The sequence below is a fragment of the Trichoderma gamsii genome (genome assembly GCF_001481775.2).
Source record: "Trichoderma gamsii strain T6085 chromosome Unknown Scaffold_21.2, whole genome shotgun sequence".
Classification (NCBI taxonomy): Eukaryota; Fungi; Ascomycota; class Sordariomycetes; order Hypocreales; family Hypocreaceae; genus Trichoderma; species Trichoderma gamsii.
In genome coordinates, this window is record NW_020171358.1 from 336,568 (window position 1) to 361,050 (window position 24,483).

The window sequence follows — 24,483 nt, forward strand, 5'->3', positions numbered from 1 at the left end:
GTAGCATGGACCTTTGACGCGGGGTAATGCCGGCTTTCGGCCGTCCAGAATCCTGGAATGGCACCCATGAGAGCCTCGTGGGCTGGGGTTATGGCTTCAGCTTCGGCGCTAAAAGCTCAAATACGGAGTAGCCTGCTTTGTTTTTATCCAGGAAGGTGCCGAAAGATGTCACTCTTGGCTAGATGCTAACAACTGTCGTTTAGCGATTGAGTACATCCGGCCCGTGGCGATGATTCTTAGTCTGACGGATATCTTTTGCCGCCAAAACAGGCTTATCCGGCGGTGGCGTTCAAATAGCTTCATTGCATCGCAGGCTTTACCGTTAGGACTCTGTATTGAGCAGCAGACTATTGATCGGTACCACCAAGGTTTTCCACAATAATGTTGGATTCCAAAGTTGCGGAAGCGACTCTTCAAGCGACTTTGCTCAACGGCTTTTCTGGAGTGTGTGCTCAGGGCATTACGGCTTATAGAACCAAGGTTCGTTTGACGCCCCCCATTGATTCTCCTCTTTTCTATAATTCTTACTTCATTGGGTACTAAAATCGCCACTCAACAAAAAGTCTTTTGAAGTTGAACTAGAGTCTATACTGCGGTTTGTAGTATACACAGCTCTTGTTACGCCGCCAAACTACAAATGGCAAGAGTTCTTAGAGCGCAAATGGCCATCTAGAAAGCCAATAAACGAGTCATCATCGGACTCAGAACCACCACAAAAGCAAAGCAAAGACGCAGATAAAGATCGTCTAAGCTTAAGCAATACGGCAATCAAATTTCTCTTGGATCAATCATTGAGTGCACCCATCAATACGGTGGCTTTCATCTACCTCATGGGTGGCATGACATTTCAGAGTAACAGCCAGATTTGGAACAATATCCAAAAAGTAGGTCACTCCACCTTCAACAAACTAGCTATCCCTGTGTGGGAAGGTTCAGAAGAAGCTAACGACCAATGAGCAGGACTTTTGGCCTATGCTAATTGCAGGATACCGTGTGTGGCCAATTATTGGCCTCTTGAATTTGAGTGTGGTGCCTTTTGACTACAGACAACTAGTTGGCAGTACGGCTGGACTATTTTGGGGCATCTTCTTGAGTTTGAATAAAATGACATAGTGGTGAAAGAGTACAGAGAAACATGTACGGCAGTAAACCAGTTATAAAGAGGTATATGGATGATACTAGTGGCGACGATGCCAGCGAAGTGTTTACTCTCATGGTGCCTCAGCTGAATGTAATCATTATATACGCTGAAATGCTCTAATATAATGCGAGACGCTAAAATGAGAGCAGTAAACCTTTTACAGTAAACAAGACCGATGCATGCTTCTTAAGTAGATACGACAGGCCATTATTTCACTGATAATAGGGCAAGCCAGACGTTAGCAGTTTGGGCGTAGAGTTGCCTGTCATATTATAATACAGAGATAATTATCTTTTATTCCAAGTATACGCAATAATCTCAAATATATAAAGGTTTTTGTAACCATTTAGCATCCTGTTTATGCCTTGTATGTGTACTCGTATACTCACATGTCATGATTAAACATCCCGAGTTCTTTGCCAAACAAGTTTTCAGTACGCTTTTCAATATCCCTGTAAGAGTGTCACGTTCAACCAGTTCGCAGCTGATTACCATTCACTATATTTACCTAGTAAAGTGTCATAGATATATTGCGCCGAGTTTGACAAAATGATTTGACTTTCTCAGTCGTCATGTTAGTAGCTCTCATTTTCCGTAAAGAGCACGCCGTTTGACTAATTAGGCGAACTCGAACTGGGCTGCCGTCTAAAGCTCTCGGGAAACGGTAGTATTTTCCGCCAACAGAGAGCAGCATTTCCGTCGGAAAAAGGGACTACAGATTTGTCCACCAAATAGAGCACGACATTGAGACTCTATATTTACAGCAGTGTTGACGTTTTCCGACAGATTCATTCCGTTATAGCGTATAGACTGATCTATCTTGACTCTTTTGACGTTTGAGCAGCTTACTTACCGAGCATTTATCCGAGCTGAAAAAGAAAGAGATATTCGGAAGATATTGATACTAGTAAGAGAAAGCCAAGATGTCTAGCAAAGATGGTAACAGTATCATCAATATTGTTGCCGATAGCATTCCCTAGTCTAATTTTCTGCCTTGCATTGAGTAGAACTTGTATAGAGACAGAAATGGAATTACCATGAGGAAACCATTATTGTCTAGTTCATGATATTGCCAATTACATCTGGTTTCCGACAAAGGATTCTAGAATCATGTAGCAGCAGTGAGCGTTAGATAAATAGAGACTTTACTAGAATAACCTATCATCCAAGATTTACTTTAGATTAGGAAGAAGACAATGAATTAAGAGCAGCATCATGATCAGAATGGTAATGCTAAGTACTCAATGGCATAAATGTGAGATTTGTTTTATATTGATGTTACATCAAGATCAGAGCCAAGCACCGTCGACCGAATAAACACTGCCGCTAACAAAGGTGCTGTCTGGGCCCAGCAGGAATAAAACAACCTTTGCAACCTCTTCTGGCTTTCCTTGCCTCTGGAATGCAGTGGGGTCATCAAAAGGGGCATCTACTTGACGTCCGTTAATATCCCAAGCCTGCTGCATCATTGGGGTGTAGATTGACCCGGGAGCCACAGCATTAACCCTGATTTCCCTCTTGCCGTACTCTTTTGCCGCTATCCGAGTCAAGCCAACGACTCCATGCTTACTCGCACCATAGCCTCCGTGAAAGGCCAGACCTATTAGTGACTAAGAGTTAGGCGATATGTAGAACGGAGCAGTATAACTAAATTGGCCACTTACCCGTGATTCCTTGGATCGAAGCCATATTGACAATGGAGCCGCCGTCTTTGACATTCCTCAGCTCAGCTCTCATGCAATACATACAGCCCGTAAGGTTTACTGCAATGATCTTGTCCCACTCGTCGTCCTCCAGTTCTTCAATAGAGTGAATAGAGTGATGCTTGCCAATAATGCCAGCGATATTGGCCGCGCCGTCCAGCTGTCCAAATTCCTTGACAATGCCCTCAATCCACGTATCTACTTCGGCTCTTTTTGATACATCTACCTTGGTAGCTGAGAACTTCGCCCCCTTCTCTTTCAAGTAGGTCTCGGCTGCCGCCAGGGCAGTTGTGTTGACGTCTGAAAAGCATACAGTAGCTCCTTGCTCAGCCAATAGCTTGACCGTAGCTAATCCAATTCCACTTGCACCCCCAGTGACGGCGTAAATCTTGCCTGCGAAAGCCATTGTATAGTCCTTCTTGTTTGGCTGCTGATGTCGAAAATACCGGACTGAGCTATCTTTGCGGCCGAATTAGTGTGAACAAATGCAGTTGGCGATGAGCTTGATGATGAGCTTGATGAGAAGACAAACAGAAAGCAAGACCGGCCTGTCTCAATATCTTTTGCCCGCAAACACACTATATACTACGGCCAAGTGGATGAAATCTCGAAAGACTCTGGCGCTGTGTTCTTCAGTACTCCATAAATCGACAGGCTAGATGCTCGTCAAGTTGACGATGCGGAGGCTTCAGTTCAAAGTGCGGGCAGGCTCCACTGTTTCCGGCACACGATGGCTGGCTACTCGCTTCATGTTTCTTCCGCTAATAAAAGCCCGCGGCCCAATTAGGGCATCGGAACAAGCAGCGCTTCACGGTGTCTGAAGCTTGCGACGGAAACAGTACAGATGTCGGACACTTTTGTGCGCACAAAACTTCATGTAAGTGGGCACATGTACTCTTCCGTTGCTAGCCAGCGAAAATAGAAGCTGTGGGTATGGCCCGTATTATAGGATTATAATGGACAGTTTACAAAATACGCGTATCTATATTTCTCTCCTTATTGAGAAGATTATGTTAAGAAAATAAAGCTTCAAGTCACATGCATCGTATCATAGTAAATAGATGAGACTCCACTTCAGATGAAAAGCGAGCAATAGCTGGAAATAAGAGACCGACTTCATACCAATACTTTCGTGCGGCTCAACGTTAGTTCATGAGGACTTGAGAAGCCATGATGACGGTCAAGACTGTGGACATGAAATATCCGGCGCCTTCTTACACATGACCACGTCTGAGGATGTTCATCATGTACGGCAAGACGCGAAAGACCGGCTTCCCTAGTGTTGAATACACCGAGGCTTGTAGGGTAATTGAACGAGAACTCTCAGAATCTCATCGTCGCGCGATAAATCTGAATGTTCTGTAGAAATACAGCGCCCATAAGAGCAGGAAATTGGATTGGACTCGGAATGGCTTTTCACAATGCGCTCGGCTACCCTGTGCTAAATTCTTAACCTTAACATCACCTTTAAATCATTGAACAAAACAGTATATAAGCCGACTTTCTGATGCTAACCGTACTTCCCTGCGCTTAACTCGTAGATAGCATGTTTCTTCAGGTACACCAATCAAGATTTCGTAGAATCTAGAATTACCACAGAAGAATCTTCGGCCTGGCAATCTCACATAACATCCAGACTGCCACATAGCCTCTCTCGGTTTAGCTTACATACCATACACAGTCCCGCGTCGCCAGCGACCCAAGCGATCGTTTATCGTTTAAATAAGACCATGGCTACCTATCTGGGTACATAGCGGAGCGACCCGTGTTAAACGATATGCGAATACGATGAGCTAATTTTTTCCACCAAACAAACCAGTGCCTTATATTATCAGTTGACCGTTTCTATAAGCGGTGTAAGACATGAACCAAGAGTCAAGTTTATTATCCTCCATTCAGGTGTGCGAAGTCGTTTCGCGGTCTCTAGCTCAGGAACCTGAATGTAACAAGGAAGTATAGTAAGATTGAATCTCACAGACACTTTCACAAAAAAAGAAGGTGCGTAGCACTTTTCGAAGATATGTCAAATACAACATACTGTGGAATTGTTTGAGTTTAAAATAGCCAACCTTGGTAATGAAAGTGCTATTGGTTGGCGTCTGAAGATAAATAGCCTATAAGATCTACATACAAACTTCCTGAACAGTCCATCAGTCTACCACTTCAATGCTGCATAAAATACTCAATTGTAACGGAATTTCTATAAGCTCTCTGACAGAACAGCTCACAATGAAAGTTGCTGTCATTTTCGGTGCCATCGCCGCCCTTGCTGGGCCCGCCGCCGCGTTTTACGGCCAGATGGCTGCCAGTGCGATGACAGTTAGCGGAGAGGGTCCCGCCTATCAACTGATCACTTTGACCGACTACAATACTGGATCAATTTACTCTGGCGATCTCAACTACGGCTTTTCGAGCACGCAGGAGTCTGTATAGTAAGCTTATTCGAACGTGAGAAGCAAAGGAAAAGGCCGCGGCTTGAAGATAACTGACTTGAGACCAGTTTCGGGGAAGATACTCCGGGTGGTTACGACTTTTACGCTCTTATATGGAGGACCAACGATGGATGCCACAACATTGACTTTCAGGGAGCTTTGAGTTCAGGGCACGGATATTGCTGCGGCTCACTGCCATGCGATTTTACCGCTTAGAATTGAAGATTCTTAGGGTTAGGGGATGCCAGGCCAACTCTCAGATACCCGAAAACGTTCATAATAGTTCTTTTCCGATATGCTATATATGTAAAAGCCTTGCTTTAATATGTAAAGGTCATTTGAAGTTATGACGATGATAGAAAAGATGTTTTGATAAAAAGAAAATAATAGAGAATAAAAACTCTACCAGATTCAACAATAGGTACGCTTAGGTATGCGGTGAAATTTAGTCTTGATGAGACCCCAAAGTGACATATAGAATTACAATTCTTATCAATTGCGCTCACGCTAGACCATAGAGTAGTATAAGCAACAAAAGGCCAACTGGCGCAGCTAATAGATCTCTTCGGCAGCAGTGATAAGTAAGTTTGCCGGTTTATTATTGCAACGCGGTACTGTTACCAAAAAACACTACAGAACAATGTACTAAAGCTATGACAACCAGCTTAATTATCTATAGAAAAGTCTAGATTTACAAAGTAGCCTCTATCTGCTCAATGTCTGATAAATACGTTTGATGCAACGAGGTCCAATTCGCCTCAGGCAGTCTGCCTTTCAGCGGCAGTCGACCTCCTTCAAGTGCTCCCAGACCAGTGTTTCGGATGATGCCTTCCCGAATGCCAATGATTCCAGACCTAACAATATACTCTTCAGCACGGCTAACAGCGAACTGCAGTTTCCTGATCTCTTGTAAAACATCTTCTTGGTATGATCCTTGGTTCGCAAGCTTCATGAGTCTGACCACGGTCTTGGGATAGAACGCCGCCAACCCGTCAATCACACCGGCGGCACCAAACACAACAATCGGCCCAAGCTGTTGCCCAAAGCCGCTAAACACACGGAATTTGCTGTGATCAATTTGAGGGTCAAGGGATACTTGAACATGGTAAGAAACGTCTCCATGAGACCTAGTCACATCGCAGGTTAGAGAGATTCCTCGGAAATGGAACGGAAAACGACATCAAAAACAACACATACATCTTGCATCCGACGATTTTGGGATGCTTGGCTAGGGCTCTGTATGTATCCGGCTCCGCGATAAGCCCATTGGTAACACCCGGATAGTTGTATCTAAGTAACCATCTGTTAGATCCTTGCACACACGTAGTAAAATGTGAGACTGGACACTCACATCAAAATTGGCAATGGGCTTCGATCGGCGACCGTTGTGAACCATTCGATAAGGTTGCTTTGGTTCACAGCCTTTCCGAAATAGCCAGGCGCCAGGACTAAACCCCACTGAGCTCCGGCTGCTACGTAGTCTTCCAACCATTCGAGGGTTTCAGAGATGCCGTTTGTAAGTACCCCAGCCATTATCGGGTAATTTGGAAAGCCAGCCTCTGTGAGCCCGGCCCGCACACCGGCAACAAGCTCGGATCTCTCCTTCCGGGAGAGATGGATGGCCTCGCCTGTTGATCCGAGGATGGTCAGTCCAGTGATGCCGGCTTTGGCGAGATACACGCTGTGAGCCACCTGGGTTTCGATATCGACTTTGGACTCGACGAGCCCATTTGAATCAGCGGCAGACTTGAAGAACGTAGGGACGGGGACGAAGACCCCCGGTGGTGGTGCCGTCTGTGAGGCCATTTTGCTGTTGGAATATGTGAAATGTTCCTAGATGATGGCAGTAAAAACCAAATTGCTTCTCTCGTCGAGGAGAATCCAGATATTTCAAGCCATTCAACTGTCCCTCATTCCGTCATGAAGAGCGTCGTACCACTTCAAATAACCCTCTTACCGGAGCATCATCGGTCCATGGCACTCGGGCTACATTCTCCCGGATTATAGGCAGCATCCCCGCCCGATCCTCAATCCCCTCTCTGCTTTTCCGTGCGCTGTGGAGTGGTGGGGGTTTGTGTCCCACTCAGCGGGGAGGCGTTTCTGCTCCAAACAAGTAAAAGCAAGTAAGCCTTGTTGGTATTGGTGGAGCTCCTCGGCCACATTCTCTTTCATGTTTCTCCTTGGTTTCTCGCCGTGGATGCTACTATATGTATATACAAGTATTATTAGACATCCAAATCATACGAGCAACACATTGTCATCTTGCATTGCGCCCATTCATCAGACAGGCTGTATTATTTAGGTCAAATTTGTCGCACATTTCACTATGACGAGAATCAAATCTATGGAGTACTTTCGCGTCCCGCCTCGGTGGCTGTTCGTAAAAGTTACCGACGAAGATGGAAATGTTGGCTGGGGCGAAGCATCTCTAGAAGGACATACACAAGCAGTTGAAGGATGTTTAGATGCGTGGTTTGAGAAGTTCAAAGGACACGACGCTGAGTAGGTTCACCAGATTCGGCATCTGGACAGATTAGGAAATCGGCTTACCAAAGGCAGCGAGATCGAGCACATTTGGCAAATGGCGTGGCGCACTGGATTTTATCGCGGCGGGCCAGTTTTTATGAGTGCACTCTCCGGAATTGACATTGCATTGTGGGATTTAAAAGGTAAAATGACCATTAAATGAGTTGTGGTGGATTCCAACGACATTGATTTGCACTTGAGAATAACACTGACTAGGCTCTAGGTAGGAAACTGGGTGTCCCGATATATGAGCTTCTGGGCGGCAAAGTGAGGCACAAGCTCAAAGTATACGCCTGGATCGGGGGCGACCGCCCAGATGAGGTGGAACAACAAGCGTAAGCAAGAAAATTTCTATGTTGAAAATGCATGATCAAGGCTAATAATCTCAAACAGAATAGCTCGCAAAGAGCAAGGGTTTCACGCAGTCAAAATGAATGGAACCGCAGATGTTTGCTGGCTGGATTCGCCATCAGTGCTTGATGATGTGGTGAGGAGGATAAAAGTCGTCAAAAGCCTTGGGATGGATGCCGCAGTCGATTTCCACGGCCGTGTTCACAAGCCAATGGCAAAGCAATTGGCCGCTCTGCTTCAGCCGCATCGGCCTCTCTTCATCGAGGAGCCACTACTACCCGAGAACATTGGCGGAATCAAAGAGCTGGCTCAACTCACCAGTACCCCTATTGCCCTCGGCGAACGTCTCTACAGCCGATGGGACGTTCGTCCGTACTTGGAAGCGGGATGCGTGGACGTCTTACAGCCTGACATCTGCCACGTTGGAGGCATTTCTGAGTTGAGGCGGATCGCAACAATGGCCGAAACATACGATGTTGCCCTAGCGCCACATTGTCCTTTGGGACCGATTGCCTTGGCTGCAAATGTGCAAGTTGACGCAGTGTCGTCCAATTTCTCTATACAAGAGATGAGCCTTGGAATCCATTACAACAACACAGGACAGGATATTGAAACTTACATAAAGAACCCTGAAGTCTGGAAAGTTGATGACGGCTACATCAAGGTACTTTCAGGTCCTGGTTTGGGCATAGAGGTAGATGAAGAGGCAATCCGGAAGTTGTCTAAGGATTGCGTACCGTGGGAGTCACCCTCATTTAGGGGCCCGGATGGCGAAATCAGAGAGTGGTAATCGGGCTTTGAAGATATTGACTTGGATAGAGAAGTGCTTGGTGCTTGGTTTCGATAGACGGTGTTGTGCTGCAGCATTCGTAACAGGTGTTTCGGTTTAGCTCAATGAATGAGGTTCTTTTATCAGCTTGAGATAATTCGACGTTGTCGTGTCACATATTGCTACAACATGGTATAAATAGCATTAAGATCAACTAACTAAGTGGCTACACTAAAGAAGTTCTCATCAAAGAGTAAGATAAAACACGATTTGGGCCTCCTCCGCCATCATCGATCCAAAGCATGGGTAACAAGAAGCTTTCTAAGTTATTAGATATGCAAATTTATTAAGGAAACTAACCATTGGAAGTAACATATAAGAGCGCTGGAAGCTTGGTGGAGGGAGTATCCAGTGTGTTATGTCCAGCATAATGGATGAGCCTATACGACGTTGCTCTATCTTCAAGGATCCGGGGTATGGCAAGCAAATCATTTGTAGGTCTAACAGTCGTTCTCTTTAATGCCAGCTATACATACAGGCCTCTTCAATCCGAAGTCACATCTAGCCCTGACCCAACCTTAGCAAACAGTGCTATCTATTTCATCAATGAATAACGAATAGCTTCAAGCTATATTCCCAGGTCCCGTATCGTCAATGATGAACCAATCCCACGACCTTTACGAGTATACTTTCCGCTTTTAGCAATGATGCACTGCTTCAAGATTATGCATCACCTTTCTTTCCACATCTAAATTACCCACCAATCATGAACTCTGCAAACTCCCACACCACAGGTCTAGACACAAGAATGCATGCACTACGGTTACTATTCCGGGGCCATCTGCCGTATCTGCATATGCATGTGCTTCAGTTCCCGATCTATAGATGTCGATGGATAGCAATATTCCAATTGCATCCGTATCACAGAGAAGCTTGATCGTTTGCTGTCCACTAGCTGTCCGTGTACAGCACGCATGCTTTATTTCTGTCTTCGCGTATAATAGAAGAGAGTTGTAAATGAAATGTCAACCGAAAGGCTTTTAAACTATATCAGAACAGTGAACCATCTTAGAGTATGCTATTACCTTAGATGAAATTGGTAGTTATGCATCAGAAGCTACCAAAAAAGTTAGCTGCCCTATACTTATTGTCGAAAAAGCGACTGAACGAAGCACATTCACATAACACGCCAAAAGTCTTTTTAGTTCGTTGAGAACTACTAGGAGCAGTGAATAAAATAGAAGTGAAGCCAAAATGAAAATTTGTAATCCTGTTTATTAATATATGTACACATGTATGCCGTTTGTAATGCAAAAAGTTTGATCAAAAATTAATGATACAGACGCATGCCTGTTCCTCTCGTTTGACAGTTGCCATGTGCCCACGGCGCTTTGTAGCTACTTCTTCATCTACACAGAACCCTATTCCAAGTCCTTCATCCCCGTCGTCAAAGCCAAAATGCCAATAATTCCCCCGTGATCAATAATGCCAAGATAGGCGGCCAATTCAATGGCACTAACCATGTCCAAAGAAAACCCTTGGCTCGGCGTGCGAGCTTTGGCTTACTTTTCCGTGGACTCGGATCTCTTATCCGTGTGGAGCCCTTCAATCTCCCGAACATTTCTCCAGACGATGAGCGATCAGCCACTAGCTCCTCGTGACAATTGTCGTCAAGCTCTACTGCTAGCTGTGGAATAGAGAAGTCGGAAAACCTCGTGGGGTCGGGCAAATAGATGGGAATACCTAGAGGGAGCCCCGCATGTGGAAAGTAGGATTCCGTTTATCGCGGGGAGTAGCTGTAGATGGGTGGCTTGGTGGGGTGAGCCTGAAGCTGTCCAAGGTAGATTGAAGTCTCTTTATTTATATAGCATATATCTATGAGGGTAACAGTTCAACAGGTCAATTAGAAATACAATCAATCATTGATTTCGCTTCAAACCCAAATTGGTCTTGCAGGCACAAAATGCTGTCCAAAAGTGCGCTGGTTGTCGCAGCCTCTGTGGCTGTTGTCGAGGCAATTGACAATGGTCTAGCCAGAACCCCGCAGATGGGATGGGTAAGCTTTTCTTTACAAGATCTACGAGATGTCAAGTATTGATTGAGAAACAACTAATGCTCGCAACAGAACAACTGGAATTCCTTCGGCTGCGATGTTTCTGAGCACTTGCTGCTTGACCATGCCAAACTCATCTCAGAGTATGGCCTTCAAGACCTGGGCTATGGATATGTAGTCTTAGATGACTGCTGGTCCGATGGTCGCGATAAAAAGGGTAAACTGGTTGTAGACAAGAAGAAGTTTCCTCGTGGAATGGCTGCCGTTGCAGACGACTTGCATGCTCAGGGCTTCTTGTTCGGCATGTACTCGAGCGCTGGTGAATTGACATGCGCACGATATGGTAAGAGACCTTCACATCCCTACTACAAAATACCAGCATTTAAAAGTTTAAACGATTTCTAACGTCTTATAGCTGGTTCTTTGGACCATGAAAAGGATGACGCTCAAAGCTTTGCGGATTGGGGTGTGGATTATCTCAAATACGACAACTGCTATCACATGGGTCGTTTCGGCACTCCTCTCATTTCATTCCAGCGCTTCAACGCCATGGCAGAAGCACTCAAAGCCACAGGGAAGAACATCTTTTACAGTCTTTGTAACTGGGGCGAAGACTATTCATACAGTGTAAGGCTTATCACGTCGATCAGCACCTGTCGCTTATTGATACTGACGCGTTAAAACAACACAGTGGGCTGCGTCCATTGGTAACTCTTGGCGCATTTTTGGAGACATCTACGACTCTTTTGCCCGACCTGATGATCTATGCTCTTGCAATGATCCTGCTAACCCGGCTTGTATTGCTCCTGGCACACACTGCTCGGTTCTCGCCATCATCAACCGAGTCGTTCCTTATATCGATCGTGGTCTTCCGGGAGGATGGAATGATCTCGATATGCTTGAAGTTGGCCATGGCGGTATGACTGAGGAGGAGGTGAGATTTTAATGCCCTGAAAGCCATTATACATTAATACTTGGAAAGCTAACTTTGATGAACAGTACAAAGCTCATTTCACCATGTGGGCAGCCCTGAAAGCGCCGCTCCTTCTTGGAACTGATCTTCGCAAGTGGTCAGGCTCCGACCTTTCTATTGTCACCAACCCGGCCGTGATTGCTATCAACCAAGATCCCCGTGGCCGTGCCGTTCAGCGTGTCAGACGTAACTTTAATGTCCCCAAGGACGAGTGGGGTGTCGGCGAGACTCATATCTGGAGCGGTCCTCTCGCAAATGGAGACCAGATCCTCATCTTCCTCAACGTCGCCGACGAGGACCTTGACATGGGTGCCACGCTCGAGGAAATCTTCCTTACGAATGGCGTTGGCGGTACTGCCCCTCAGAACAAGAATGACTGGGCTGTCTATGATCTATGGGGCAAGACTGGTGCTGCTATGAGCAGCGAGGACGCGCAAGCTGTCCTTGACGCCGACAGTGCTTCAGCACGAAAGCAGAAGCTGCAAAAGCTGAACTGGTACAATTCGACTGAGACCTCCTACGCTGAAGGTTTGAAGCGCGAAGATCCGCGGTTGTTTGGCGAGCGCGTGGGTCTTATTAAGTCTGGTGGCCGCTTTGACGTCCATGTGCCCAGGCATGCTGCAAAGGCCTACCGCTTGCGAAGTGTGAGCGGTGAGAAGTTTAAGCAAAAGAGCCATCTGCAGAAAGATGAGCTGTGAGTCAAATTGAGACGGGTGTGATGATCAAACGATATGTGTTTAAACGCATTTCGTGTATAACAATGACGTGAGCAGAGTGATGCGAAAATTAGTAAAAGCGTTTAGAATGGTGCTTTAGAATGACATATTGTTGTGCTATAATAGCCAGTAAACTCAGAGTATAGACAGTTTAAATAAAGGTTCATCAAGAGCAAGTCGACCAGAATAGAAGTAATCAGTTGCTTTGATCTTCTCTTCAAACTTCTGCTTCATGCTGGTTTATATACACAACTCTTCTTAAGGGCCGATTATCCACGAGGTTGAGAAGATAATGTTATGAACCTTGCCTATTGTAATGCTATGCTAAGTACATGAAATTAACCCACATGTAGGCAGGGTATTGAAGCCGGGCGGTTGCCGGGAAGCCCAGGTTATGCCCCCCCGTCGACGGTGTCATGCCTCGGCTTTGCGGCAGTCGTGGCAAGGAGCAATAGCTTAAATAGTGGATTGGGCAAGAATTTCCGAGTCTCCGTTTCTAGCCCCTGCGTTTAGAAGTGCCTGTAGTCTTGTTTCCTGCCTGGTAATACGAATTCATTACTAAACATCCTCTTAGTCGTCCTCTTAGTCGTCCTCTTGAGTATGCTCTTTGTACTTCTAGAAGAAACCCAGCCCTTGTCTTTGGCGTTATTGCAGTTTTAACTCACACATACGTACATGCGTATGTAGCCCTTTTTTGTAGATCCTTATGCATTCCGATTAAATTCAATTGTACTCTTCTCGGTATCAGAAATGCGAATGAATCCCAAAGTCTTTTGTGGTGAAGAAGCGATATAACTATGTTGACTCGTTATCGAAGAGGACACAGCAGGATTGTATACGACTACTAAAGAGAGTTTGTTGGAGGAGTATAAATGATTACAACGTATAGCTGAACGAAAGGATACCGTGTGATTAGCTTATATCATGGCAGCTTTGCGTTATACGGCAGCTCCCTGAATCTTAATCACCTGTTACTGGGATATGGTGGGACATAGCTTACTTGTTAAACAGCGTCACATATTATCATATTTCTGTATTTGAATATTTGAAAGCTTAATTAAAGTGAAACAGGTGCTGAATCAAGCGGTGTTCTGCTGTTCAATTGCTTTTCTCTATACACAACCGCACTAGCCGTCTATTTACATATCTCCCCAAGTTAATCCCTAGACCCGAAACCAGCGGCATATTCTATGATAACATCCTTTCACGGTAAGTTATTGGATTTTGAAAACAATCGGTCTATTAAGCGGCCAAAAATGGACTAACTACGTGAAGCTCGACCAAATCACCAAACCCTTGAAATAAATAATATGCTACAACATGAAATCCCTTGGCATCATGTGCTGTTGTGCTCCTGACAACCTAGCAGGAGCCTTTATAATTTCAACACTGACATTAGGCGCCGGTTTCAGGGCCAGGAATAATCTCAGTATTCGCGGCAAAGCAGGCTGTTGAGCCTTGGGCCTCGTCTGCTTGGCAAGCGAGGTCGGCGATTCCAAGTCCGTACTGGTTTCCTTGGAGATTGCCACTTTGGTCAAACTCAGTGTTAGCTCTATAAATGCATGATTGGGGTTGAAACCACTCGGACTTACGCAGCGTTGAGATGCTGAAGGGTGATGTTGAATTGTCCAGTCTTTTGGCTGGTTTTGATATAAGTATAGAGCACTTGCGAGTTTTCGCAGGGTGTGGGGGTTAACACGGTGACTGGGCGGGCAGATCCAGGCACGTTGACATATGAGCAGTTGGTAACCAATGAAGTGCTTGCATCTTCGAATGTAAATTGAAGAGTGCTCTCCCCCGTAGGAGAAGTTGTATCGAGAGATTGAAGGTTGGTGATGTACCAGTAGGGAGAGGCAGCGGCAGCCAGGCTGGAGAAAACAGTCGTAGCGAAAGCGGAAGTCTTCATTTTGAACGATGTTTGGAATTTTGTAGTGAGGCCTTTGAATTGTTGTGAGATTGTTAAAGTGGCGATTTTGACGAGAAGGGTACTCGCTTTATTTATATGATCGTCAGTTTCTATCAACTGCTGTAATGGAATAGTCTCCGTCCAAATCGAGTAACGAGCAAGTTCCGGCTATCGGCAAATTCGGCACACGTCTCAAAGTAATACGAGCGCTGTCAATCATGCGTATGGCTGCTAGTTGAGATCTGCAGGTCGATACGAGGCGCACGGAAAGATCGGTGAGGGTTGCGCAAAGACATATCTATTACCGCATTCAACTTGAACAGTACTACCATGCGGTCGTAGTCATCTCGTACACCCTTGACTCTGGATCTGGAACTTTCATTGAACACCTATACCAAGTAGCGTCATATACACAAAGTGAAAGAGAAATAGGAATAAGAATAGAAAGGCATATAGCGCACAAGAGTACCCGCCGGCGAATGATAGGAAACTCGAGCAAAACTACCTAATTCAATCTTACATGTAACGAGTATTAGCGAGATATAGATATAGGTGCCTATATGCGTGCAGCCTATGCCGCCAGCTAGGCCCTTGTAGGAGTAGGATACTAAATTTCCACCTATGCCAGACCAGCTTATACCCCGGTCAGGTGAAAGCCGAGTATCTACAAATAGGCAATTTACAGTACGTAGGAAGCATCTTCCACCTATCATCTCATTGTTGCTGGGTACAGCACAAATGCATAGAGAACTCGAACATGCTTTTAGTATTTTTATCTTACATTGATCAGCAATGGCTAAGTCATCCATCATTCAAGGTCAGAGGACTCTTTCTACGATACGATTTCGGCTTGGACGTATCCGCTTTTTTTTTAATACTAATCACGGCTCTCCTTTCCGAGTCCTGCAATATTATCATGAGGTGTATGAGACACGGTAAAAACCAGCTTCTTGATGAAGTGGCAAGGCGTATACGAATCAGAAGATCCACAATCTCTATGACTCGTGTGAATCAGGTTCAAAAAGGAGCAGAGATCCGGGCTTAAGCAAAAGATGGAAACGTTGAAATTTGCGATGCTTCGTCGGCTTCGCCTTCAATATAAAAAAAGAGAGTGTTTAGAATTATATGGGAATACAAGAACTTTCTGTTCTTCAGCCCATACTAGCATGTCGCAAACCCCGTCCACAGTTGGAAGCTCATGATTCTTCCTAGATTCGGATCTACGTCAAAAGCGCCTTTTTAATTTATGAATGCCTAAAAGCCATGATCTACAGCATTCCACGTTTCTCTCATAACTAACTACACGATTGACTTAATCTTCTACCCTCCCTAGCCGCTCTCCTGTCTCTGATCGGCAAAGGCTAAATAAACTTATCCATTGATCAATTCCGTCTCTTCATGTATTGTCTCACTTTCAAAGAAAATAACTTCCTTCGTCATACTGCAAATATTTTCCTAGTTCCTAATGCCCAATCTCTTCAAGTCTTCTAGTTGCGGTGGATCAAAGTTGTTCTTAGAAGTTGAAAGCCGCCATATTCCATCACCAATTTATGAATATATCAGTATCATGTGACTCCATCAACAGCGAAAATAGCCGTGGTGATCTTCTTTTTGCTTTCCAAGGAAGTTGTCAGAGACTTGTATCATTTACCCGTGGTAGTGCTATATATAGACTAGTTATTTGTTCATTACAATAGCGCACGGACATCAAATGGAAAGAGATTGTTGTACTACTAATACTGTTTGTCATTAACTGCAAAACATGGCTCAGATTTTTATATCTCTCCTTACGAAATGCTATGTCAGGACAGGCTAGCTAGGATATATCTGATGCGTTGCATTAGGTGGGCAACTTGCTCCACAGCTTGCTCTAAACCTCGACCAAGATTAAACTACGGCTGCTCCAGCTACAAGTGTATGTCTCCTCTTCAATGTTACCTGTACGTCATACGTCCTTTTGTAGTAACATTACTCAAAGACCATGGTTTCGTTGGGCTCTCAACGTCATGTTATTAAGCTTAATATCGTACGACCTCATGGTCACTATTGGCAGGATGCTAGCAGTTGTTCCTCACAGTCCGCGTTGTGCCTCTATAAAGCTGCATTCATTATACGTAATAAAAAGTATATTCTAGGATTTGTCAATAATTTAGTCGGACAATGGAAATTTTCAAGCGAGATACGCGATAGTAAATAGTAATGAATATGAATCTTATCATCATACTGTATTTCGTGACACTTATTGGCGTACCTCTCCGTCATATGTAAGCATATTGCTTTAGAAGGGGTCCTAGTATATTACCTCAGGTCTGCCGCGTCAGATATGCACGGGTATTCGGCCTAACTTAATTGGCCGGCCATTTAAACAGAAGCATTGATTCGTATAGCGGGTGTTGCGGTATACTTTCCGCAAGATCCGATCATAAGCCCCATACCCCGAGTTTGAATTCACCCTTCATACCTCCGGATTTCGTACGGCTCCCTATTGCTGATTTCTAAGGAGCTCCTAGACTAGACTACAATAGGGAAAGGAATTGCCAAGTGAATATGAATGAGAAAATAGCACAAAACGCTGCAGTTGGCGGATCTTGAATGTGATAATGATAGCTGACTATAACGTAAGCTCCATGCTTAGTGTAAACGTCGTGGCTTTAAGCTACATGTGCATGCAGCCCTACAGCCGCGGGGATAAGTTTGACAGCCTAGAGACTATGTGTATGCAGTAGAGAGTGGTACAATGAGCTCACCAAAACTGCATAGCCTCCATCGCTAAAACGCCTTGCGGAGTATGAGAGAGAGTAAGCGCTTCCCTCATGCGTGGTTCAATTATGATAGAGCATTTTAAGTGGCCTATAAGCTACGAAATTAGCTCTAGATTTTATAAGCTAAAATGTTGGGGATCTTACTTCACTTACCTACTTTGTAGGGACGGAGGATTTAGAAGATTTGGGTCCGTCGCTGCAATAAGCCACGCTAAAGACCGGTCCAACAGATATATAAGAACAATAGGATCCTGCTGGCAGGTTGAGAGTTTCTTTCATTTCTAAATTTCAATATATTACAATATCAACGACCTCTATTGTACCATTAGCAAAAATGAGACACCCAATCACAGCGCAGCAGGTGAATGAGCTTGCCGCTCAGCTAGATGCTTCTACTCGACTACTTACCGCCGCAGATGGCGATTATTATGAAAAGTTAATCTCCCGTTGGGCAGATAACGCTGTGAAACGTGCTGTAAGTACCCTCAGCAGAAGCCTTTGATTGAGGTTTCTAGTGGACTTATTGCTTATGATAGTAGGGTGCTGTCGCTGTTCCCGTTTCATATGATGAAGTGTCCAAGCTGGTCAAATTCGCATCTGCTAATAAGCTTGAGCTTGCCGTGAGGGGAGGCGGCCATTCTACGGGAGGAACTAGCTCTACCGAAGGCGGACTCACCATTGATCTCTCAAGGATGCGTGCCGTGAAGGTTGACAAAGACACGAAATTGATCGTTGCTCAAGGCGGTGCCCTCTGGGAAGACGTCGACAATGCCGCAATCGAGAAAGGCCTGGCAACAGTAGGCGGGACTGTGAATCATACAGGCATTGGCGGCTTAACGTTGGGTGGCGGCATGGGCTGGCTCACGGGCTTATACGGCACTGTTGTTGACAATCTGGTCGAAGCTAAGATTGTCGTTGCCGACGGACGCATCCTGTCCGTCTCAGAAAATGAGAATGCTGATCTATTCTGGGCAATACGCGGCGCGGGCCACAATTTTGGCGTTGCAGTTGAGTTCACTTTTCGAGGATATGACCAAACAAACGAGATTTATGCCGGTGGCTTGGTGTTTACTCCCGATAAGTTGACCTCTCTGGTGGAGGGATTCAATACCAGGATGAAGACTTCAGAGCCCCAAGCTGCGGGTATGCTTCTCTTTGCAAAGCCCCCTGGGATGCCCGTTGCCGTGGTTGTCGTCAATGTCTTCTACAACGGTGATGAAGCTGCAGCAAAGGAATATTTCAAATTCCTATTCGATTTACAACCTGTCGCCATCACCGCGAAAATGATGCCCTACAACCATCTCAATGCGCTATTGAATCCTCTGGCCACGCATGGGCGCCGCAAAGCTCTGAAAGCAGTCACGGTCACCAACCACATTGATGTAGCGTTTGTACAAGAGCTTTACAACGACTATTCACAGCAGCTAGAGAAAAATCCCGACATGTCTGCGTCGTTTTTGGGCATAGAAATTCATGACGTATCGAAAATCCAGAGCGTGCCTTTGGAGTCGATGGCGTTTGCCAACCGGGGGCCTTACAGACCCGGTATTGTCGGGCTGGAATGGACGGACCCCAAGATGGATGAGGAGAACAGAGCCTGGGGGCGAATGATTCAGGCCAAGTGCCGACAAGCTATTATCGCCAGCAAGGAGTTTTCCGGGGATACTAAAACTTCATTGGAATATGCCAACTATGTTGAGCGTAAGTGTTGCTGACTCATTACAACTTTTATCAAAGCTAATACTTGGCGATAGCTGGCGATCTTATAACCGATAGGCCCTTTGGCGGCAATCAGCAACGACTGGCCATACTGAAACAGAAATACGATCCCGATGTCCTGTTTTACAAAACAAATCCCATTACGCCACTACGTACCGAGGCCAACTAAAACTTAGCATCACATGATCAGCTTCTCTTTTGTCTTTGGCATTCGTTTGATGAAAGGATATTTTCATCTCTGTATTTAGCACATATTGATCTCCAATGGTCGGTAGTATAACTCTTTGGGGGATTTAGGGATCTTTCACCACTCTATTGAACAATCAACCATTACAATTCTTTCAGGGTTATGAACTGCCGATTTAAGACCATAAACCAACTGTTGGCAGCAATGTGTTGGTACCGATTTGTTGACAGCGATTTGTTGGTACCAATTTGTTGGCCATGAAGTCGAATATACGTAAGGTTATGCAACAACAATCCCATATCATTGTATACCTTATTACTCAAGAACCAAATTGGTGACAACATGGCATAATGAATCTAGTTACGAATCCTTCCGATTTGAATGCATTTACATCTTGAATTGTAGCCAACTATACACCTCTCACCACAACCGCGAAGAAGCATCTAATTGGGGGCCGTTGAGATGGAATTGCTGCCATGAGTAACAATAATATAATAATGACCAAGCAGTATTTACGGTAGATACTCAGTTTGTTCAATTCTGCTCACACACAACATTCAGCCCATAAACCCCTACCGGCGCAACGTAGCACTCATCAGTCAACTCAGCCGTAGTGGTCAAAACAGTATCCGCGCAGGTTTGCGAGTTGACGCCGTTAATCTCCTGGACCCAGTAAACAGTGCAGGTCTGCTCGTCGTTGGTCTGCAAAGACGCGGGGATGGCCTGCCCAGACACCAATCTCACAGCATCTCCATACGCGAACCGCCACGATTCGCATCCGTTATTGGTAACCGTCTCGTTAAAGGCCTGAATGCTGTCTCCTCCGCAGTGCACGGCAGCGGGGCTTCCGTCTCCGGTGAAGAAGATCTCAAAGTCGAGTCCGTCGGTGGCAGCGGCAGGGCCAATGGCCAGAGCGAGGAGCTTTGATGTATAAGCAGATTATCCTGGTGAGATTTGGGATCTAATCTACTTACACCCAAGATAGTGAATCGCATAGTGGGCAATGGTCGTTGGTATCAACGGTTGTTAGGACTTGTTGTTGTCTTTAGGAAACGCAAGGCGAGACCTTTGGGGTAGATATTTGTGATATATAAGCCCTCAATGCCGGATACTACTGACTTACAAATCTATTACATATCCATATGCTACAGCGATACCCCTGCCGATGGGATGCGCCTGTCGTGTATCTCGTGTATCTCGACTTACTCACAACAGCAAATTGCCAGCTCCCAGAAATGGCATAAGGTCTTGATCCGTTGCAGAGTAACATAGTACTTACTCCACAGTTGCTTCTATTTAGCTCTAGCTCCGGCAAATGCAGGCATAGCACATTTTGCTGCAGCGACTAATAGACTTACGGTCACTGGTTTATCTTAATTTATTTTTGAATCAATTGTCTCAGAAAAGGCCGATCCAAACTTAGAATCAGGGACCCCAATCTAATTAGCTACAAAAGGTCAGATAACCATATCCATGTGAATTTGCTGCTGCAGGTCCATGGCTTAGTCTCATCATACCTACAGTATAGATACAGCAGTGTACCAGGAACAGGTAATTAGTCTGTCACCGCATGGAGATCTGGCAGCATCGGCTTGTCTCACAAGACGCCTCACAGGATTCGGTTATGGCGTGAGCTTGGTGAAAATCTGGACGACTAAAACTTGTGCTTGCGCGTGTCAGTTTCATCTGATGCATACACCTACTGGGTACAAAATTTCGCATGCAATCTTTTCACCTAACTCTGCACTAATAGCCTTGATACACGGCGATGATGTTAAAATCTATTCTACCCGGACAGGGGAAAATATAAAGCATATTCGGGCTCCCAACTCCTTGTCAGCCGCTTATCAGAACTGCTCAAAATTTTCGGAGGATTCAGCACTGTTGGCTTTAGTACATGAAAAGAGCTTTTTCGATGCAGGTTTTTATCTCTGGTGTACTAAGACATGGACAATGGTACGCTGGATAAAACTGGACACTCGGATAGATGGCATTGATTTATCGCCTAACGGATCACTGTTCGTAGTGGCCTCAGGCGATATTTCGATTGTGGGCAGTACTGAAACAAGACAGCAGCTATTCAATATCGCAAGTGGAATGTCTACAACAAAAATCTCGTTCTCTCCTAATTGGCCAAGCTCTTCACTTTTGACATCTGCTGAATACGGCAGGGTCCGAATATGGAGAGCTGATGTAAGGAATATCTCTTCTGGATCACAAAATACTGCTCATCCTTCCTCGTCCGTGATTATATCGCCTGGATCGAAATACGTCGCTGCACAGAGTCTCGAAGGGTGCATCAACGTATGGAGCGGAGACAGCGGCGAGAGTGTTCAAGTGCTTAAAGGAAGAGATCGCAGCAAAGGCTGGCCTCTCTTTTCGCCCAACTCGGAACTCATTGTCTGTGAAGATAAGGGTCGGAATGACGTCCGAATATGGTGTGTCGACACTGGAAAGCCCATTCACAAACTACAAGGCCCAAACCAACCGAGGAGGGACTTACAGCGCCTCCATAAAGTCTTTTCAGATGATTCGAAATACCTATTTATAGCTTATGAGAATTGGGAGGTGAGGGTTTGGTGCGTGGATTCTGGCAAGTGCTTATGTGAAAGGGGTGGAAGTATATTCGGGCGCCCTTTTGATACACCTCTCGTGGCGCTGGCGATTTCTCGCGACTCGAAATACTTTGCGGTAGCTAGTGGCGGCCAGGAGTGGGCAGTGCGCATTTGGGATTGGCGCGCGGGTCACTGCGTCTCCACGTTTTCACGACCGTCCGATGAATACCGAGTGCGCGGTTATATGTCTAATAAGTTTTCCATTGAAAACGTTGCCTTTTCCTCCGATGCTACAGCTTTGGCAGTCATTCACGGATTTGGTCCTAATGTATACGAGTTCCAAATCTCAGAAGTTGCCACTGGCATTCGCCTAGGTCGTGTCGCAGTTGGGGAAAGCTACAGCTTGCCGCTGTTCAACCCAACAACGAACCAGATACTCACAGATCGTGCTATTTTCTGTAAAACGTCTTCGTGGGGCTGCTGGAACAAAATTCCCCAGCTTCCACGACGGTGCTACTCTATGAGTCGGAGCTTAGCAAGGCTTTGGTTATGTTGTAATGGAGAAAAAGTCTACTGTATACCAGAAACCCCCCAACTTAGGCCTGCTGAAGAGCGGAGTGAGGCAGTGTCAGATTCACTGCTGGCTTATTCAACTGAAGTCGGGGAGATTTTTATTATTCGGCTTCCTAAATTCTGAATTGGAGATACTTCTGATGCAGAAACTAGACGCAGAGGGCGTCGGCGATGCTGACCTGAGCATTGATGCCTAGAGAATTGAGTCAATACTTTAGATCATCATCGCCTGAAAATGATTGTCATAAGTGTACAGTTTGGTGAAACAAGCCTTTTAATTGAAGCTTCATCGGAATTGAATTCTACTAAACTGTAGGTACTGTTACATCTGTATAGTAATCTCATGAGGGTTAAACATTTGCCTCCCTTGAACCTAACTCCAGCGTAGTCAGACACGGCCAATATGGCAAATGCAGCCCTCTAGCAGCAAAACCCGCACCCCATAGTGTTTGCAGTTTAAAGTATCCTGTCACACATCGAGGTTAGCATGATCATGCCCAGGCCCATGGTGATGCTCGTAGTCGGTTCACAGCACTGACAGAGAACTGCGACAGGATTCTACTGTGGCCAAATAGCTTCTACAATCGATTTCGCGTCCACGCATACAGAATGCAAGATGAATCTTTACAACTGCCGCCACTTAACCCCCGTTCCTCAAGCTATTTAAATGTATAGAGCTTATTCATAAGGCTGATCACACAGCAATCGCAACCAGGGAGCAGCGTCCGGCTGGCGGGAGTTGAATTCCACGAAAGTCCACGCCGCAAACCTGCCAATCAGCAAGTTGGTGGCCACAAATGAGTCCAAATGCACTCTCACGTCGAATTCAACCCGCAGCTCAGCCGAACGTCGGCATCGTCAGAAAAGTGTGGATCTTGTCAGGCAAATGTCGGCCAAAGCAACCCGCCGTTTCGGCGCCGATGCCCGAAATCGAGCGAAAACGTCACCAATAAATGAAGGATTTCGCTAGTAAATACAGAACGGTCGCTACGCAGACAAATCCGTGGTCTTATGCCAGGAAATAGAGGAAATTAAAGTCTACATTAACTCCGAAAAGTTTAAACTCTATTTCCCTTCTACTTGCAAAAATGAGTAGGTCTTTTTAGTCAATCATCTGAGCCCCCACCATTTATAACCAAATCCTCCTCCCTTCCTAGAGCAACTCGCATCTTTTAACCTTCTTTATAACCATATTTACAAAACTGCTATTTAGACGCGATCATTGACAAGCTGAAAATGCTCAAATACGTCGAAGTCACCGCAAGCTGGCTTTTCGCCAACGCCAAAGGCCGCGACGCCAAGACGTTCGTCAAGAGCCCCCAATTCGCCTCATACCCGGAACCCACCATCCAAATCACATCTCCAGACTGCGGCGCAAGTCCCGCAACGCTATCGCCAGAGTACATGGCTGGGGGGGATGGCCGTCTACCTGGGCTGGAATGGGAATCAGTGCCAGGCGTGAAGCAGTGGTTGTTGATATGTGAAGATGTTGATGCGCCACTGCCGAATCCCATTTGTCACGGGTAAGTTAAAAAGAAGGGTGGAATTTATGCGTACGTTATAGGAAGCGAACATGCAACGACTAACTAGTATTGTCACTTCTACAACAGCTTGTATCTCGGAATTTCCAAAGACAAGCTGTCGGTGACAAACAGCGATTTTAAGCCTGAAAACGAAAAGTCCACACGACTAAACGGTGGCTTTTACTACGGTACCAACAGACTCTGGATTCCCCCTCGACCTCTTCTCAACCATGGCATCCATAGATGTAAGTGCCTCGCTGTCTTCTCACACTAATTGCATCCGTTACAAGAAAGAAAGAAACTAAGCATTCTCAGATTTCTTCGACATAATCGCTCTAAGTGAACCGCTAGATGAGAAACTCGCAGCTTCAAAGCCCACCCGAGAGCAGCTCGCGAAAGAAATCGACGGCAAGATTTTGGGGTGGGGCCGATGGATTGGCCAGTGTGAAAGAGTATGGAAATAAACAGCGAGATCAACTGTGTTTTGTCCGGATTGCTTTGTTTTTTGTTTCTTTCTTGATACTCCCAGCTGTTGTTCGCGCCAATATTGCCGTTCAAGAGCTACTCACTTAACAGTGCAAATTATTTATCGAT

General features: G+C 45.5%; 10 protein-coding genes across 10 annotated transcripts; 6 read left to right on the plus strand and 4 right to left on the minus strand.

The window, feature by feature from the left end:
* Positions 1 to 381: 381 nt before the first annotated feature.
* Positions 382 to 1,113, plus strand: TGAM01_v206312 (hypothetical protein; the record flags this gene model as incomplete). The annotated part of the gene is made up of 3 exons (XM_024549844.1): positions 382 to 480; positions 564 to 884; positions 961 to 1,113. The coding sequence occupies 3 exons, from the start codon at positions 382 to 384 to the stop codon at positions 1,111 to 1,113; spliced, it is 573 nt and encodes a 190-aa protein (XP_024405408.1).
* A 1,317-nt stretch (positions 1,114 to 2,430) lies between these two features.
* On the minus strand, positions 2,431 to 3,250 carry TGAM01_v206313 (3-oxoacyl-(acyl-carrier-protein) reductase; the record flags this gene model as incomplete). The annotated part of the gene is made up of 2 exons (XM_018807040.1): positions 2,431 to 2,741; positions 2,806 to 3,250. The coding sequence occupies 2 exons, from the start codon at positions 3,248 to 3,250 to the stop codon at positions 2,431 to 2,433; spliced, it is 756 nt and encodes a 251-aa protein (XP_018659741.1).
* A 1,823-nt stretch (positions 3,251 to 5,073) lies between these two features.
* TGAM01_v206314 (hypothetical protein) lies at positions 5,074 to 5,492 on the plus strand (the record flags this gene model as incomplete). Its single annotated transcript, XM_018807041.1, has 2 exons — positions 5,074 to 5,276; positions 5,345 to 5,492. 2 exons carry the CDS (start codon positions 5,074 to 5,076, stop codon positions 5,490 to 5,492), a joined length of 351 nt encoding a protein of 116 aa, XP_018659742.1.
* A 475-nt stretch (positions 5,493 to 5,967) lies between these two features.
* TGAM01_v206315 (dihydrodipicolinate synthetase) lies at positions 5,968 to 7,082 on the minus strand (the record flags this gene model as incomplete). Its single annotated transcript, XM_018807042.1, has 3 exons — positions 5,968 to 6,403; positions 6,474 to 6,566; positions 6,628 to 7,082. 3 exons carry the CDS (start codon positions 7,080 to 7,082, stop codon positions 5,968 to 5,970), a joined length of 984 nt encoding a protein of 327 aa, XP_018659743.1.
* Positions 7,083 to 7,602: 520 nt separating this feature from the next.
* Positions 7,603 to 8,943, plus strand: TGAM01_v206316 (mandelate racemase/muconate lactonizing enzyme domain-containing protein; the record flags this gene model as incomplete). Its single annotated transcript, XM_018807043.1, has 4 exons — positions 7,603 to 7,778; positions 7,836 to 7,945; positions 8,026 to 8,137; positions 8,196 to 8,943. 4 exons carry the CDS (start codon positions 7,603 to 7,605, stop codon positions 8,941 to 8,943), a joined length of 1,146 nt encoding a protein of 381 aa, XP_018659744.1.
* Positions 8,944 to 10,885: 1,942 nt separating this feature from the next.
* Positions 10,886 to 12,646, plus strand: TGAM01_v206317 (melibiase; the record flags this gene model as incomplete). Its single annotated transcript, XM_018807044.1, has 5 exons — positions 10,886 to 10,978; positions 11,048 to 11,318; positions 11,391 to 11,602; positions 11,667 to 11,909; positions 11,975 to 12,646. 5 exons carry the CDS (start codon positions 10,886 to 10,888, stop codon positions 12,644 to 12,646), a joined length of 1,491 nt encoding a protein of 496 aa, XP_018659745.1.
* A 1,413-nt stretch (positions 12,647 to 14,059) lies between these two features.
* Positions 14,060 to 14,570, minus strand: TGAM01_v206318 (hypothetical protein; the record flags this gene model as incomplete). The annotated part of the gene is made up of 2 exons (XM_018807045.1): positions 14,060 to 14,192; positions 14,257 to 14,570. The coding sequence occupies 2 exons, from the start codon at positions 14,568 to 14,570 to the stop codon at positions 14,060 to 14,062; spliced, it is 447 nt and encodes a 148-aa protein (XP_018659746.1).
* A 3,096-nt stretch (positions 14,571 to 17,666) lies between these two features.
* TGAM01_v206319 (hypothetical protein) lies at positions 17,667 to 19,220 on the plus strand (the record flags this gene model as incomplete). The annotated part of the gene is made up of 3 exons (XM_018807046.1): positions 17,667 to 17,807; positions 17,872 to 19,033; positions 19,087 to 19,220. 3 exons carry the CDS (start codon positions 17,667 to 17,669, stop codon positions 19,218 to 19,220), a joined length of 1,437 nt encoding a protein of 478 aa, XP_018659747.1.
* Positions 19,221 to 19,772: 552 nt separating this feature from the next.
* Positions 19,773 to 20,233, minus strand: TGAM01_v206320 (hypothetical protein; the record flags this gene model as incomplete). The annotated part of the gene is made up of 2 exons (XM_018807047.1): positions 19,773 to 20,159; positions 20,213 to 20,233. 2 exons carry the CDS (start codon positions 20,231 to 20,233, stop codon positions 19,773 to 19,775), a joined length of 408 nt encoding a protein of 135 aa, XP_018659748.1.
* A 3,221-nt stretch (positions 20,234 to 23,454) lies between these two features.
* Positions 23,455 to 24,353, plus strand: TGAM01_v206321 (hypothetical protein; the record flags this gene model as incomplete). The annotated part of the gene is made up of 4 exons (XM_024549845.1): positions 23,455 to 23,458; positions 23,580 to 23,889; positions 23,977 to 24,134; positions 24,205 to 24,353. 4 exons carry the CDS (start codon positions 23,455 to 23,457, stop codon positions 24,351 to 24,353), a joined length of 621 nt encoding a protein of 206 aa, XP_024405409.1.
* Positions 24,354 to 24,483: the final 130 nt, after the last annotated feature.